Source organism: Centropristis striata, chromosome 6, assembly GCF_030273125.1.
Source record: "Centropristis striata isolate RG_2023a ecotype Rhode Island chromosome 6, C.striata_1.0, whole genome shotgun sequence".
Classification (NCBI taxonomy): Eukaryota; Metazoa; Chordata; class Actinopteri; order Perciformes; family Serranidae; genus Centropristis; species Centropristis striata.
This window is the reverse complement of record NC_081522.1, coordinates 32719780-32731519: the sequence shown is the minus strand read 5'-3', so window position 1 is coordinate 32731519 and position 11740 is coordinate 32719780. Positions and strand designations below refer to the sequence as shown.

The following is an 11740-nucleotide window of genomic DNA, read 5'->3' as shown; positions in this document are numbered from 1 at the left end:
TCAAACCTTCCTCAACTTTAAGCTTCACTGCTCTGAATTTTTTTTGAATGAAACATAAAAAAAGCCTGACTTCCTTAGATCTTCTAGTTTCATATGAGTATATTTCTAAAAGTGAGCCTGCTACAGCCTCTGGAAAAAAACAAAAACAACAAAAATGCTGACTGCCCGCCGGTGATAAATATCAATACATGGCGGCCATTACTTGATATAATATTGCCACGCAAAATACCGTATCGATTTTTCTTTTTCACCCCTAATACACACAGTGAGCGCATCAGCTGTGGGCATCACGAGAGTCAAACTGAGCCAGAAATCTGTTTGTTTATTAACCTTATTCAGTGTATATTTTAAACAGTTCTCACCTTGATGAGCAGCAGAGCCTCAGTGAGTTGGGACACGTCGTACTCGTTCTCCTTTAATCAAAACGTGATTTATTAAAGTTATTAAACACTTTAGATGCACTGATGACTCATGTTACTGTTATTATTATCATTATTCGTTTTAAATCTAATATCTCACCCTGCTGTAGAATTTCAGACGCTCGTTGAGTTCCTCCAGCTGCTGCTTCTGTTCCAGAAACTGGAGGTGAAGTTTCCTATTTTCTTCTGTCAGCTTCTCATTTGTGTCTGAAAAAAATCAATCAAGGCTTAAATCTCTTCATCTTTTTATATGTTTTCATTACAATATTAGTATGAGTTACACTTTGCTCCGTAGCAGTAACATTAAACTTCAAAAAACATCAGTGAGGAATGTGAAAAGACTTATTCTTAATATTTTATTTATACTATGGAGAACATTTTTGTTTACAACAAACACAGTAAATGTGTTCTTTAATCATCCAGATGTGTTTTATATGAAGGTGAAATCAGTGACAGTACCTCTCTCAGCCTTGATTTTGTCAAGGATTTCATTTTTGTCGACGAGGTCGGCCTTCAGCGACGTCTCCAGCTGAGCGATTTGCAGTTTCAGCTTCTGCTCCTGAATCTGCCATTTCTGCTGCTGAGACACGTCGAACGCACTGAAACACACGATAACATGAACATGAGTCGTCACGGTGAAATCTGGTCAGAAGTAATGTCAGTCGCAAACACTGAGTCCTGACAGGACTGTTTTTCTGTTTTATCTTACTTATGCATTTTCTTTTTTTTGGTAATTTTTCTTTTATTAGCATTTTGTGTCAGATATATAAACAACAAATACTGTAGCAACTGTGTGTGTTCATCATCCTCATACTATCAGTATCAATTCACATACACTTCAAAAGCACACATTCCCCAAAACAGAATACAATAAAACAGAACTAGAAAATAACACGAACAAACAGAACAGAAACAAAAACAAACACAAACAATTAGGGAGTAGACTTTCAGTAAAGCTTAACTAGTAATCTGGGAAGACAAAAATCAGGCCTATGGGGTTTTTAAATGGTGGATCCACTTTATCTAGTATGAGGTAAATTGTTCTAATTTGTGGTTGACACACGCTGTTATTTTTTCCACACTGTAAATGTCCATTGATATGTCCATCCATCCATTTAAAGTCGGGCACTCCTGTAATAACCATTTCCTGGTTAATGCCTTTTTTGCTGCAAGCAGCAGCGGTAAGTATTTGTCTTTTTTTAACCATTTCTGAGGTTTATTTCCAAAGTATATAGTATTCATCTCAGGAGGAATTACATCTTTGAAAATGTCTTGTAAATCAGTGTGTATCTCTCTCCAGAAGTCCTTGATAACTGGGCAGTCCCAGAAAACATGGTAGCATGTTAGCATTAACTCTAGAAAACTGAAGCAGGTTCAGGATGTTTCTCTTACTACATTTGATTCCTCGTTTTTTAAAGCAATTTATACAGGGTTCGGACACTTTTTCAGTGGTCAAATTCAAGCACTTTTCAAGGACTTTCAAGGTCCATTTTGAAGCTTTTCCAGTACCTTTCAACGGTTGTAAATGGCATGTTTTAGATGAGTACTTCGATACTAAAAGGGGTAATTTCACTTAACCATACCACTAGCAATGGTATTACACATTTAACAACTAAAAGTAGTTTGGTAATCTCATAAAACATACTGGTATGGGAATCTAGGGGCTAGGAGCAAAAGTAAGCACAGAAAATCAAACTAGGAGGAAAGCCCCACAAATAGGCCTCACATCCACTATGAATTTGAAAAACTCCCTTCAGTAAGAAGATACAGGGTAGAGCAACAAGAAACATCTCAGAAACAAGAAGATGCAGGCGAGACCCAGGTGGAGCGGTCGTCATTTCAGATGACGGCTATAGGCTATTCAATTTATATATTTTTTCTATTGAAAATGTGGTTATCTATAGTCAGATTGCAAGAGAAATACAGTAAGAATTTCAAGCATTTACAAGCACTTAATCCAAAATCCAAGCACTTTTCAAACATTGAAATGCAACATTAAAATTCAAGCATTTTCAAGGATTTCAAGCACCCGTACGAACCCTGTTTATAATATATATATTAAATCTATAAGTCCTGCAGCTCTATGAAATAAGCACGTCTTTTGTGCAGAATAACAGTTATAATGACAATGAAAATTTCGTTTGTAGGAACACACCAGCCTTCTATAATCAGAACAGAAGGGATGCTTCTCACCTGTTGACCAGTTTTTCATTGTTGTCCTTCAGGAGGTCCCTCTCCTGCTGCAGCTCACTGATCCTCTCCTGCAGCTGCACAACACACGAGGAGGAAAGAAAATATTGATTTATGTTCTTTATCTCCACCACGGAGGGTTCAGACGAGCCACAGTACAAGGTGTTTATATGATCCGGCAAACTGAAATGTCCTAAACCTACAGACTTACTTCCTGTCAGTTTCAAACATACTTTAAAACCATAAAAATGTGTATTTATATTAAGTAAACACTGTATGTTATAAAATTCAGATAGTTTGATCAAAGCAGTAAAGGAGCTAAATATCCATCAGCAGGTTAAAATGTTACTGTTTATTTCAGTTGATAATTCTGAATTTAAGGTTTGTGATGAATGATGTGTTTTAAGACAAAAATTCTAGATTAAATTAAATTAAACTTTATTCATCTCAAGGGAAATTGTTGTGCATCTGCTGCAGTATAAAGTAGGAAAGTAGGAAAGATTGCATTAAAATATAAACAATAACTATTATCACTGAGGTGCAAAAAAACAAATGTACTCAGTGCCAGAAATGCAAACAGGTTCACGGTAATTGTCTTAAAAAAAAGAAAAAATGTAGCACTCCAAAATAAACAAATATATATGGTTGTGTAAACAGTGAACATGCACTGTTTTTGAAGTAAAACACAGCAACGGGTTAGTGACTTTTTGTAGCATTGTTATTGCAAATTATTATTAGAATTTTTAGCAAAAGTGGGGTGCAGACAGCATAATTTTTAAAAAGTATTAAGATTTTCTATTGCCACCAAGGGAACTCTTTAAACACTGTCCATGTTTTAAAGGCAAGTTGCAGACAGAGGTTTTGTTTACTTGTTTTAATTAATTTATGAATTAACACATATAAATGAGTGTCTAAGGCAGAGTCATACTTTTGCATTGTTCATTATTAGGCCTGTCACGATAACACATTTTTTAGGATGACATTCCCAGAAACTATCACGATAAATGATAGTATCATTGTATCGATGTTGTTGTAGTTTTATAATGATATTAGAGCATAATAAGTAGATCCTTTTCCACAGCAATTCATTTTTAAATTTTGAGAATATTAAACATTGGAATAAAAATGTGGAAAAAGAATATCAAATGTTCCTAGATAAAAAAAAAACCCAACCAAAACTACAACCAAAACAAAACTTTCAGTCTCTGTTAACAAAAAACTCCACTTAGATAAACATGTATTATATCACTGTATTATTAAAATAACATATAAACAGCTGGAATGGCTGCTTGGGAAATATAGTTTTTTTCTGCAAATTGTATTTCCTGTCAAACAATTGCAGCTTTACTTTAAACACAACACAAAAAAGCACAAAAAGTCACGCATGAAAACGACAATATATTGAGTCCAGAAAAAAACCTATTGTGTCCATTTTTATATATCGAACGAAAAGTCATGTCATGTCTTTATTCCCTTTTTTTTTCACTGTGTGTGCTCATTTCAGTTTAGTTTTTATTGTTATTATAATTGGGGGTTTTTTGGTCAGGGGCAAGATTTAAGAAGTTCACAATAGATTTTATAACACAACACTTTGTGACTCACTGTCATGTAAACATATCTCTGTTTTTATTTTATTTTGTAAGAACGCAATATCATTAAGTACGTTTTTATGTTTTTCCGAAAGACTAGTTTCTTTTTTTTTTATTTCAGTTCACTAAAATGCTTCAGTTATAGATAACTACAATAACTTTGTTCTAGGAGCAGCTGATCTGAGCTGCTGACAGTGTTACAGCTTATCATATTAATCTGAAAAAATGACAGATGCTGTTCACCTGCTCCATCTCCATCCTGTGGATGTTGGAGCTCTGCACCCGATTCTCCAGATCCAAACTCTTCATCTTCTCGTCTTTCAGCTGAGCCGACAGCTCGTCCACCTTCAGCATCGCTGCGTCGTGACTGGCCTTCAGCGTCCTCTGACTCTGAAATACACAATGGGACTTTTCAGAATAAAACACAACATGATTATAACAGTGGAGATATTCTCTAATTTACTTCTGATGGATGAAAGAATCTGCTAACAAATATCAAAGCCTGACATCTCCTCCTCCTCTGTGACGCAGAGCTCCAAGTTCTGATGAATCATTATTGGATATTAGTCGTCTCACCTCCTGTAGTTGTAGAAATCTTCCCTCCAGCTCTGTGACGACGTTAGACCGGTCAGCTAGCTGCTTCTGCAGTTTGATCATCGCCACGTTGCCGTTGACGTGTGACCTGAGAGAGAAATGTTTGTTTACAGAGCAGAGTTTACAGCATGGGTCTCAAACACGCCAATTGCAGCCCTCGTGACGATATTTTGTGGCCCTCACCTTGATATGGAAGTTTAATGTGAGTTTTATATGAATGGCACTTTTCCGTGTTGTGTGTGGAAGGTCCCTGTATTGCTCCAGCTGGAGCTTTGCTTCACTTGTTTCTATGACGACGTTAACAAAAAGAAAGGCAGCTGCTACCGGACCGTTTATTATCTGCCGTGTTGTTGTTACCGGAAGAAGTGGAAATAGTATGTAATGTCATTTTGTGTCTTTTATTGGTAATTTTGTGTTGTTTTTTTTTTAAAAAGTGTGTCTTTTTTTTGGTAATTTTGTGTATTTTTTTTGTAATTTTGTGTATTTTTTTAGCCATTTTGTGTGTTTTTTTTGTCATTTTGTGTCTTTTTCAAAGTAATTTAGTGTTTTTTTAGTAATTCTGTGTCTTTTTTTTTGGTCATTTTGTGTCTTTTTTAAGTAATTCCGTTTTTTTCTGTCATTTTGTGTCTTTTTTTGAAATTTTGTGTCTTTTTTGGTCATTTTGTGTCTTTTTTAAAGTAATTTAGTGTTTTTTCAGTCATTTTGTGTCTTTTTTAAGTAATTCCGTTTTTTTCTGTCATTTTGTGTCTTTTTTTGTAATTTTGTGTCTTTTTTGGTCATTTTGTGTCTTTTTTAAAGTAATTTAGTGTTTTTTCAGTCATTTTGTGTCTTTTTTAAGTAATTCCGTTTTTTTCTGTCATTTTGTGTCTTTTTTTGTAATTTTGTGTCTTTTTTAGGTCAATTTTTTTCACTTTTCATAAAGTGTTGAATCAGCAATTCAAGGTTTCAGTTCATCACTAAATAACATCCTACCTCAGTTTGGAGGTCTGCTGCTGTCGGACATGCAGAAGTCTCTCCTCGTGTTCGGCCTCCTTCCTCCTCAGCTCTTCCCTCAGCTGCTCAGACGATCTCTCCATCTCGTCCATGTGGCTCCGCTGGAGCTCGATCACATTCTCTCTGGTGCACAGGGAAAACTAACTGGTTAGCTTAAGTTATTTTAACTAACAGCAGATATGGGAAACATAACGCTGTCTAGGGCTGGGCGATGTATTGATATAAAAAATATATCGATATATTTTTAGATTTGATATGGAATTAGACCATATCGCATAAAAAAAATGTATTTATATATAAATGCTGCCCTTACTAGGGTTTGTCATATTTAGTTCTTTTGTAATGTTCGTTATTCTTTTCTTATATAAATATATTCATTTCAGAAAAAGATTGGCCTATTTCATTTCATAGGCTATTTTATTTAAGGTATTTCTTTTTATTTAAATGTGCACTTTATGGAGCATGATTTAAAACAAGGTACTCCTGTTATACAGTATTTATGTTAACTTAAATAAACAATTTCAATAAAACTACTTGTGACATGTCATATTTGGCTTTGACTCTGACTAAACATTTGCTCTCACTTTGAGATAAAAATATTGGGATATATATCGTATATTGATATTCAGTCTAACTATATCGGGATATGACTTTTGGTCCATATTGCCCAGCCCTAATGCTGTCACCATTCAAATGGCATCAGTAAAAACCTGCAAGTCAGACAGCAGAACAAAAGACCATCAGCTCGGTCAGAAGAGTCAGCCTGCAACTCTATGTAATCAGCACAATCATGACTGGGAGTGGGAAAAGAAAACATACTTTTTAAACTGGCATGTTGGTGAGGTTCAGAGGGTTAAAGTATTTTTAATCTGAACGCTGTTTTCCCAAAGTGAAGCCTGAAGGTTCACACTTCCTCCGACTACAAGTGAAACTGTCTGATTCTCTGATAACTGATAGTAACAGTTCTCCTTCTCACACCTCAAGCTGCTGCACTGAGCTAACATGTTCAGTCTGTCCTCTGAACAAAGACTCAGTCAAAGTCACGGTGACAAAGTGAACAAGGTGAACGTCAGCATGTTGAAGTAACGGAGTGTTACTGTGACTGCACGTGTGATCAGACCAAAACGTTTATAAAGAGTTGTGGATTTCTGTGTAGGAGAAAGTGACCCTTTAGTTTAAGTTAGAAGATGGAGTCATGTCTCTAAACTTCAAAACTAGAGACAAAGAATATAAATAAACGACACAAAGTCTGAAGATTAAAGAACAGAACTGACTTTCAAATTATTTAATTCAATTTCACCACTGTGTTACAATTGTGTTATTTCTAAATAACTACGAGGTACAAAGCAAACCCCTGCAGGTTTTGTTAGAAATGTAACTTGTGCGAAGGCTCAGTGTTTGTGCTCAAACACCAGTCAAAGTTTATGGAGGATGTTTCCCAGATGACACACTAGAGGAGGTGGTGGAGAGATGCACTGTCAAGATCCTTCGCTCCTACAGCCATCAGGCTGTCTAATTCTTCAATAATCTACAGATGATCTAACAGACTAACAGACTAACTGAATTTCCCCTCTGGGTTATTTAAAAACATTTTGATTTGATTTTTAATTTGAGATGTTGGCTGTATTTTCTTAAAACTGTTTTTAATGCTGTTGTTTCCAGATTACCTGTAATAACAAAAAATAATTCACTACTGCTTTTTTGTTTTCTTTGTTCTTTTTCCCTGTGTTGTACAGTAAAATAAATGAAACTGAACCTGAACCTGAATGCTGCAGTGTTTCCCTACTTATGTATGTAGTCTGTAGTCTTTTTATGTCTGATGGACCGGTGCTACTCACAGGTTGCGGATCTCTGCCCTCGCCTCCTCCAGCAGGCTGTGTCCGAATCGAGGTAAGAGTCCGGTCGGAGGTCGGCCACCTCCCTCCAAACTCCGATTACCTGCAGGAGACAAAACCAACAAGGACTTTACTTTTAATCTAACTGGACACACGTCATGTTGGAGGACCAGAATACATTTGAATACAATACACAAATATCTGTGACATACTTTTTGGTCGAGTTGGAGAAGGAGAGTCATCTCGCAGCTTCTTTAATCCCGAGTTGACTCGTGACTGGACGCGGCCGTGCGGTGTAGGCCGGCCGCTCTGCGAGTTGACAAGCTGCTGCTTGGCCACGAGGAGGCGCTGTTTCAACCCCTCCTTCTCCGCCTGCAGTCCACGGACTTTTTCCTGCAGCTCCTCCATCATCTCCTCCATCTCCACATCCCGCACCCTGGAGACCGGCTGGGCTCCGCCACCCGCGAGCTGGGCCATACGACCCCGGTCCTTCACCAGCCTCATCAACTTTGTGCCCAGCCTGTAGGGAGGGACGCACAATTAGTAGTGAGTGAGAAGTGAAAAAGTGTATATATTTTCAAAAGGTGGAACAACAGATATCTTGCCGTTGTACTTTATTCCATTTCAGAAAATCTTTTTTATTTTCAAACCAAGCAAATCACAAGAAAGTTTCATTCACATTACATTCATTACAGTTATATATATATATCCTTTATTTATCCAGGTAGAAAGTCTCATTGAGATTTGAAAAATCTCTTTTCCAAGAGATACCTGGCCAAGAAAGCAATGAAACAATTCTAAAAAAAAATATTTGTCCAGTACTGTGTGTGTGTGTGTGTGTATGTGTGTCTGTGTGTGTGTGTGTGTGTGTGTCTCACTTCTTGATCTTGTCGTCCTTCTTGTGAAGATCCTGTTTGAGGACCAGGGTCTCCTCATGGAGGCGCAGGAATCGGTCCTCCAACTCCTCCCTGGACACACGTGAGATGTCCTGTCGTGCCCGAGCATTTTGATACGCCGATGGCTCTGACACTATTAAAAAAAACACACACACACACACAGACAAAAACTTTTGTTGTTGTTTTCTCATTTTCAAGCATATAGCTGTGAGTAAAAAAAACCCCAACAACTTTAAAACAACAAACAAACAGAGGCATCATACCTTTACAACATTGATTTGACCACATAGTTCACAGGGAACAGAGAAGACAAATGGAAATGGAAATGGAAAATAAGGCATATGTACAGAAAGCTCCATATTGTATTTCACAACACAGCTATGAGTTGGAAAGTAAATTAATCAGGTAAACCCCTAATCACTTTGTTTAAAACAACATAGAAACAGAATAAAAACCTGCTGCGAGTCGGGACAGGTTCACTGTGAAGTCCCTGACTGGCACATCTGTTGCTGTCTCATCCAGAAGAGTGGACATGTTTTCAATCTGACAAGGAAAAACAAATTGTATAATCACTGTATGTCAAACACTGGTTCAACATATAGCACTAAATTAATATAATCCACATTGAGGAAAAAGTTACGCCAAACTCAATTTGAAAATCTACTGGATTAAATAAATGTTCCTGTGGATATACGAAGACACACAGTAGAATAAGACTTAATACTTTTTTACTGACAACTTGTGTCTTCTAATATATTCGGCAGACAAGTCACACACTAAGAACCTTTATTTTTAATACTAACATTTTAATGTAAAATATTCCGCTGCTGCCACCGCAATCACTGCGAAGCGAGCTGTTTCTAAAACATGACATTTCACTTAGAAATACGTGCTGCTTGCCGTGTTGGATGTGTGCCGAACTAAAGTTAAATATTTCATGATTATTCAGGGTTAGCATAGGTAGTTTGTTGACTTTGTTGTGTAAACATTAGTTAACGGTTTAAGGCAGATCCCAAACTAGCGATGTGTTGGTTAGCCACGTTAGCTTCGTTAGCTAGCTCACTGCAAAGCGATAACTAACTGCCTCACTCTTTTAATACAACAGTAATAATATATGTATCTTAATATTTTATCAAAAAACATTTTAAAAGAGTTCCACGCTTACTGTAAAAAAAAATTCTTACCTTTTAAAACGACTTTATTCAGTCCAGAGTAACGGTTGCTACTGGAAACATCCCAGTTCGTCATGTCGCTATGAGGCAACCACGCATGCGCAGAGTGAGGAGATTTGTGGGAAATGTAGTTTTTCTCTTGAATAACATCTTATTGCTACTGTAGGTGTTTTTACCTGCTTGATATTAACTCAAAACTTATGTTATCATTAACTCAACACATGTAAGATTATTTATCACACTGAGCTAACTGGAAAACATAAAAAAACATACATAAAGAAAGAAAGTCACTTTGGTTGTGATTGAATGTGTAACTTCAACTCATTCTTTTATATATTTTCCATTGCAGTGTCTCCTGTGTTTATCCATCAGCTCTCTTTCAGCTGTGTTTCATTATCTTTTACCCATGACAATCTTTGTGGAGGGACAATGGGCCAATTTGAGGCCTGTGCCTGACCTGACTTTACATGTCTGCCTTTATGAGCGGTGTGGCTACTAGCCGTCTCTCTGCTACACATATATATCCCAGAGTCTGACAGGAACGCTGTCAGCTGTCTGCCTTTCATGAATTGGCAATGGATCTAATTTAGCAGCCTGAGATGAGTGTGCCGGCTGGACAGAATGAGTTCACTCTGCATGTCAGGCTCGTAGCGTGCAACACAGCGATCACTGGGCCGTGACAGTCTCCCATCACTGCCGCTTCTTCCAGCCATAACCTTTGACCCCTCCCCCTCATCTCTTTAGGCTGAGGCGAGCCGGGACGCCGCGGTATAAACCGGCAGCGGAGTGTAAGTCTGTCAGCAGCAGATTGTCAGAGAGTCAGCCTGTCGTTGAAATCTATGATGCCTGCCGACCTTTTGTTCAACAGGCCGTGCCTCCACCTCCACACCACGACTGTCAGCAGCACCAGAGCTTTTTACCTTCCTGCTGCCATTGTAATATAGGCAGATTTACCCTCAAACATGTTCTGTCTGAGCTTGTATTCAAAGAAAATCAGAACAGTTCAGACGTGTCAGGGAGAGAAAGAGGAATAAAATATATCTCAGACATCCACAATTTAACTGTGAGGGAAAAATACTGAGATATTTGACTTAACCCCGTGTTTTTCACAGCAATATATAAAATATATAGAAAGTTCTGCAGCTCTGTGGAATCAGCACAACCATGGTCAGAAGTGGGACCAACTCAAAAATGTCTTTGTGCACAATAACACAGTTATAATGACATAAATCATTGTTGAAAAAAAAAAGTTTGCTCCACATATTGAACTATTTGCATGTTTCCGGGCCTCTCCCCTCAGCTCTGTGTAAACAGATTTTCAGTGAATTTTTGTCACGTGACCATTCGTCTCAGCAGAATCAATCATGGCTTCTCAGTGTCACCAAGCTAAATTTAATGGCAAAAATATCACAATTTTAAGCTTAATTTTGCTTATGTTCATTCACTATGGTCTGTTCAAGGACTGTTGGAAAGTTTAAACTCTGACGGTAATGCCTGTTTACTTGCTTTCAATTCCTTTCTATGATAAACTGAGGATCTTGGGCAATTTTCTAAAGAAAGCATACGGTTCAGAGGGGTTCAGAAGACACACCGCCAAAATAAAATGCAATGCAATGTGGTTAACAGCTGAATTTTTTAAAGAAATGTCTGGATTTTTTAGTTAATGTACTAACACAACCGTGTAAAAAATAAAATTCATGCATTCAAAGAAAAGCATCAAAATGCTCTTAAATTACTAAAATAAATTTGCATCATGCAGCAGGCTTATTGTCTTAATATGGAGAAATGTTTCAAATACTTACACATCGTTTACATCAGTGAGGGTACACTAAATAACAGAAATAACAAACTGTAGATTCAAGATTTATCAGACAGTGAACTGAACATTAAATCCTTCATGAAGGAGGATTTATGACATTTCAGAGACCTTATGAATTCATTTTTATAGAGTATCTTATTGTTTTACACCTCTGCACATACATTGACTCAATACCGTTTTACAGTTTTATTTTTATTTTTTTTAGAGATTATGCTTTTGTTTTTATGTGTCTG

General features: G+C 37.1%; 1 protein-coding gene across 1 annotated transcript in view; it reads right to left on the bottom strand.

The window, feature by feature from the left end:
• Window positions 1–9773, bottom strand: part of rpgrip1l (RPGRIP1 like) — a 22657-nt gene extending 12884 nt beyond the window's left edge. Inside the window, exons 1-12 of the mRNA XM_059336041.1 lie at window positions 9701–9773; window positions 8972–9059; window positions 8499–8649; window positions 7833–8140; window positions 7624–7723; window positions 5765–5908; window positions 4775–4880; window positions 4442–4588; window positions 2613–2686; window positions 879–1018; window positions 520–626; window positions 363–413 (exon numbers count right to left, since the gene is read on the bottom strand). Coding sequence (XP_059192024.1) covers window positions 363–413; window positions 520–626; window positions 879–1018; window positions 2613–2686; window positions 4442–4588; window positions 4775–4880; window positions 5765–5908; window positions 7624–7723; window positions 7833–8140; window positions 8499–8649; window positions 8972–9050 — 1407 coding nt within the window. The 5' untranslated portion in view covers window positions 9051–9059; window positions 9701–9773. The remainder of the gene's footprint in view (window positions 1–362; window positions 414–519; window positions 627–878; window positions 1019–2612; window positions 2687–4441; window positions 4589–4774; window positions 4881–5764; window positions 5909–7623; window positions 7724–7832; window positions 8141–8498; window positions 8650–8971; window positions 9060–9700) is intronic.
• Window positions 9774–11740: the final 1967 nt, after the last annotated feature.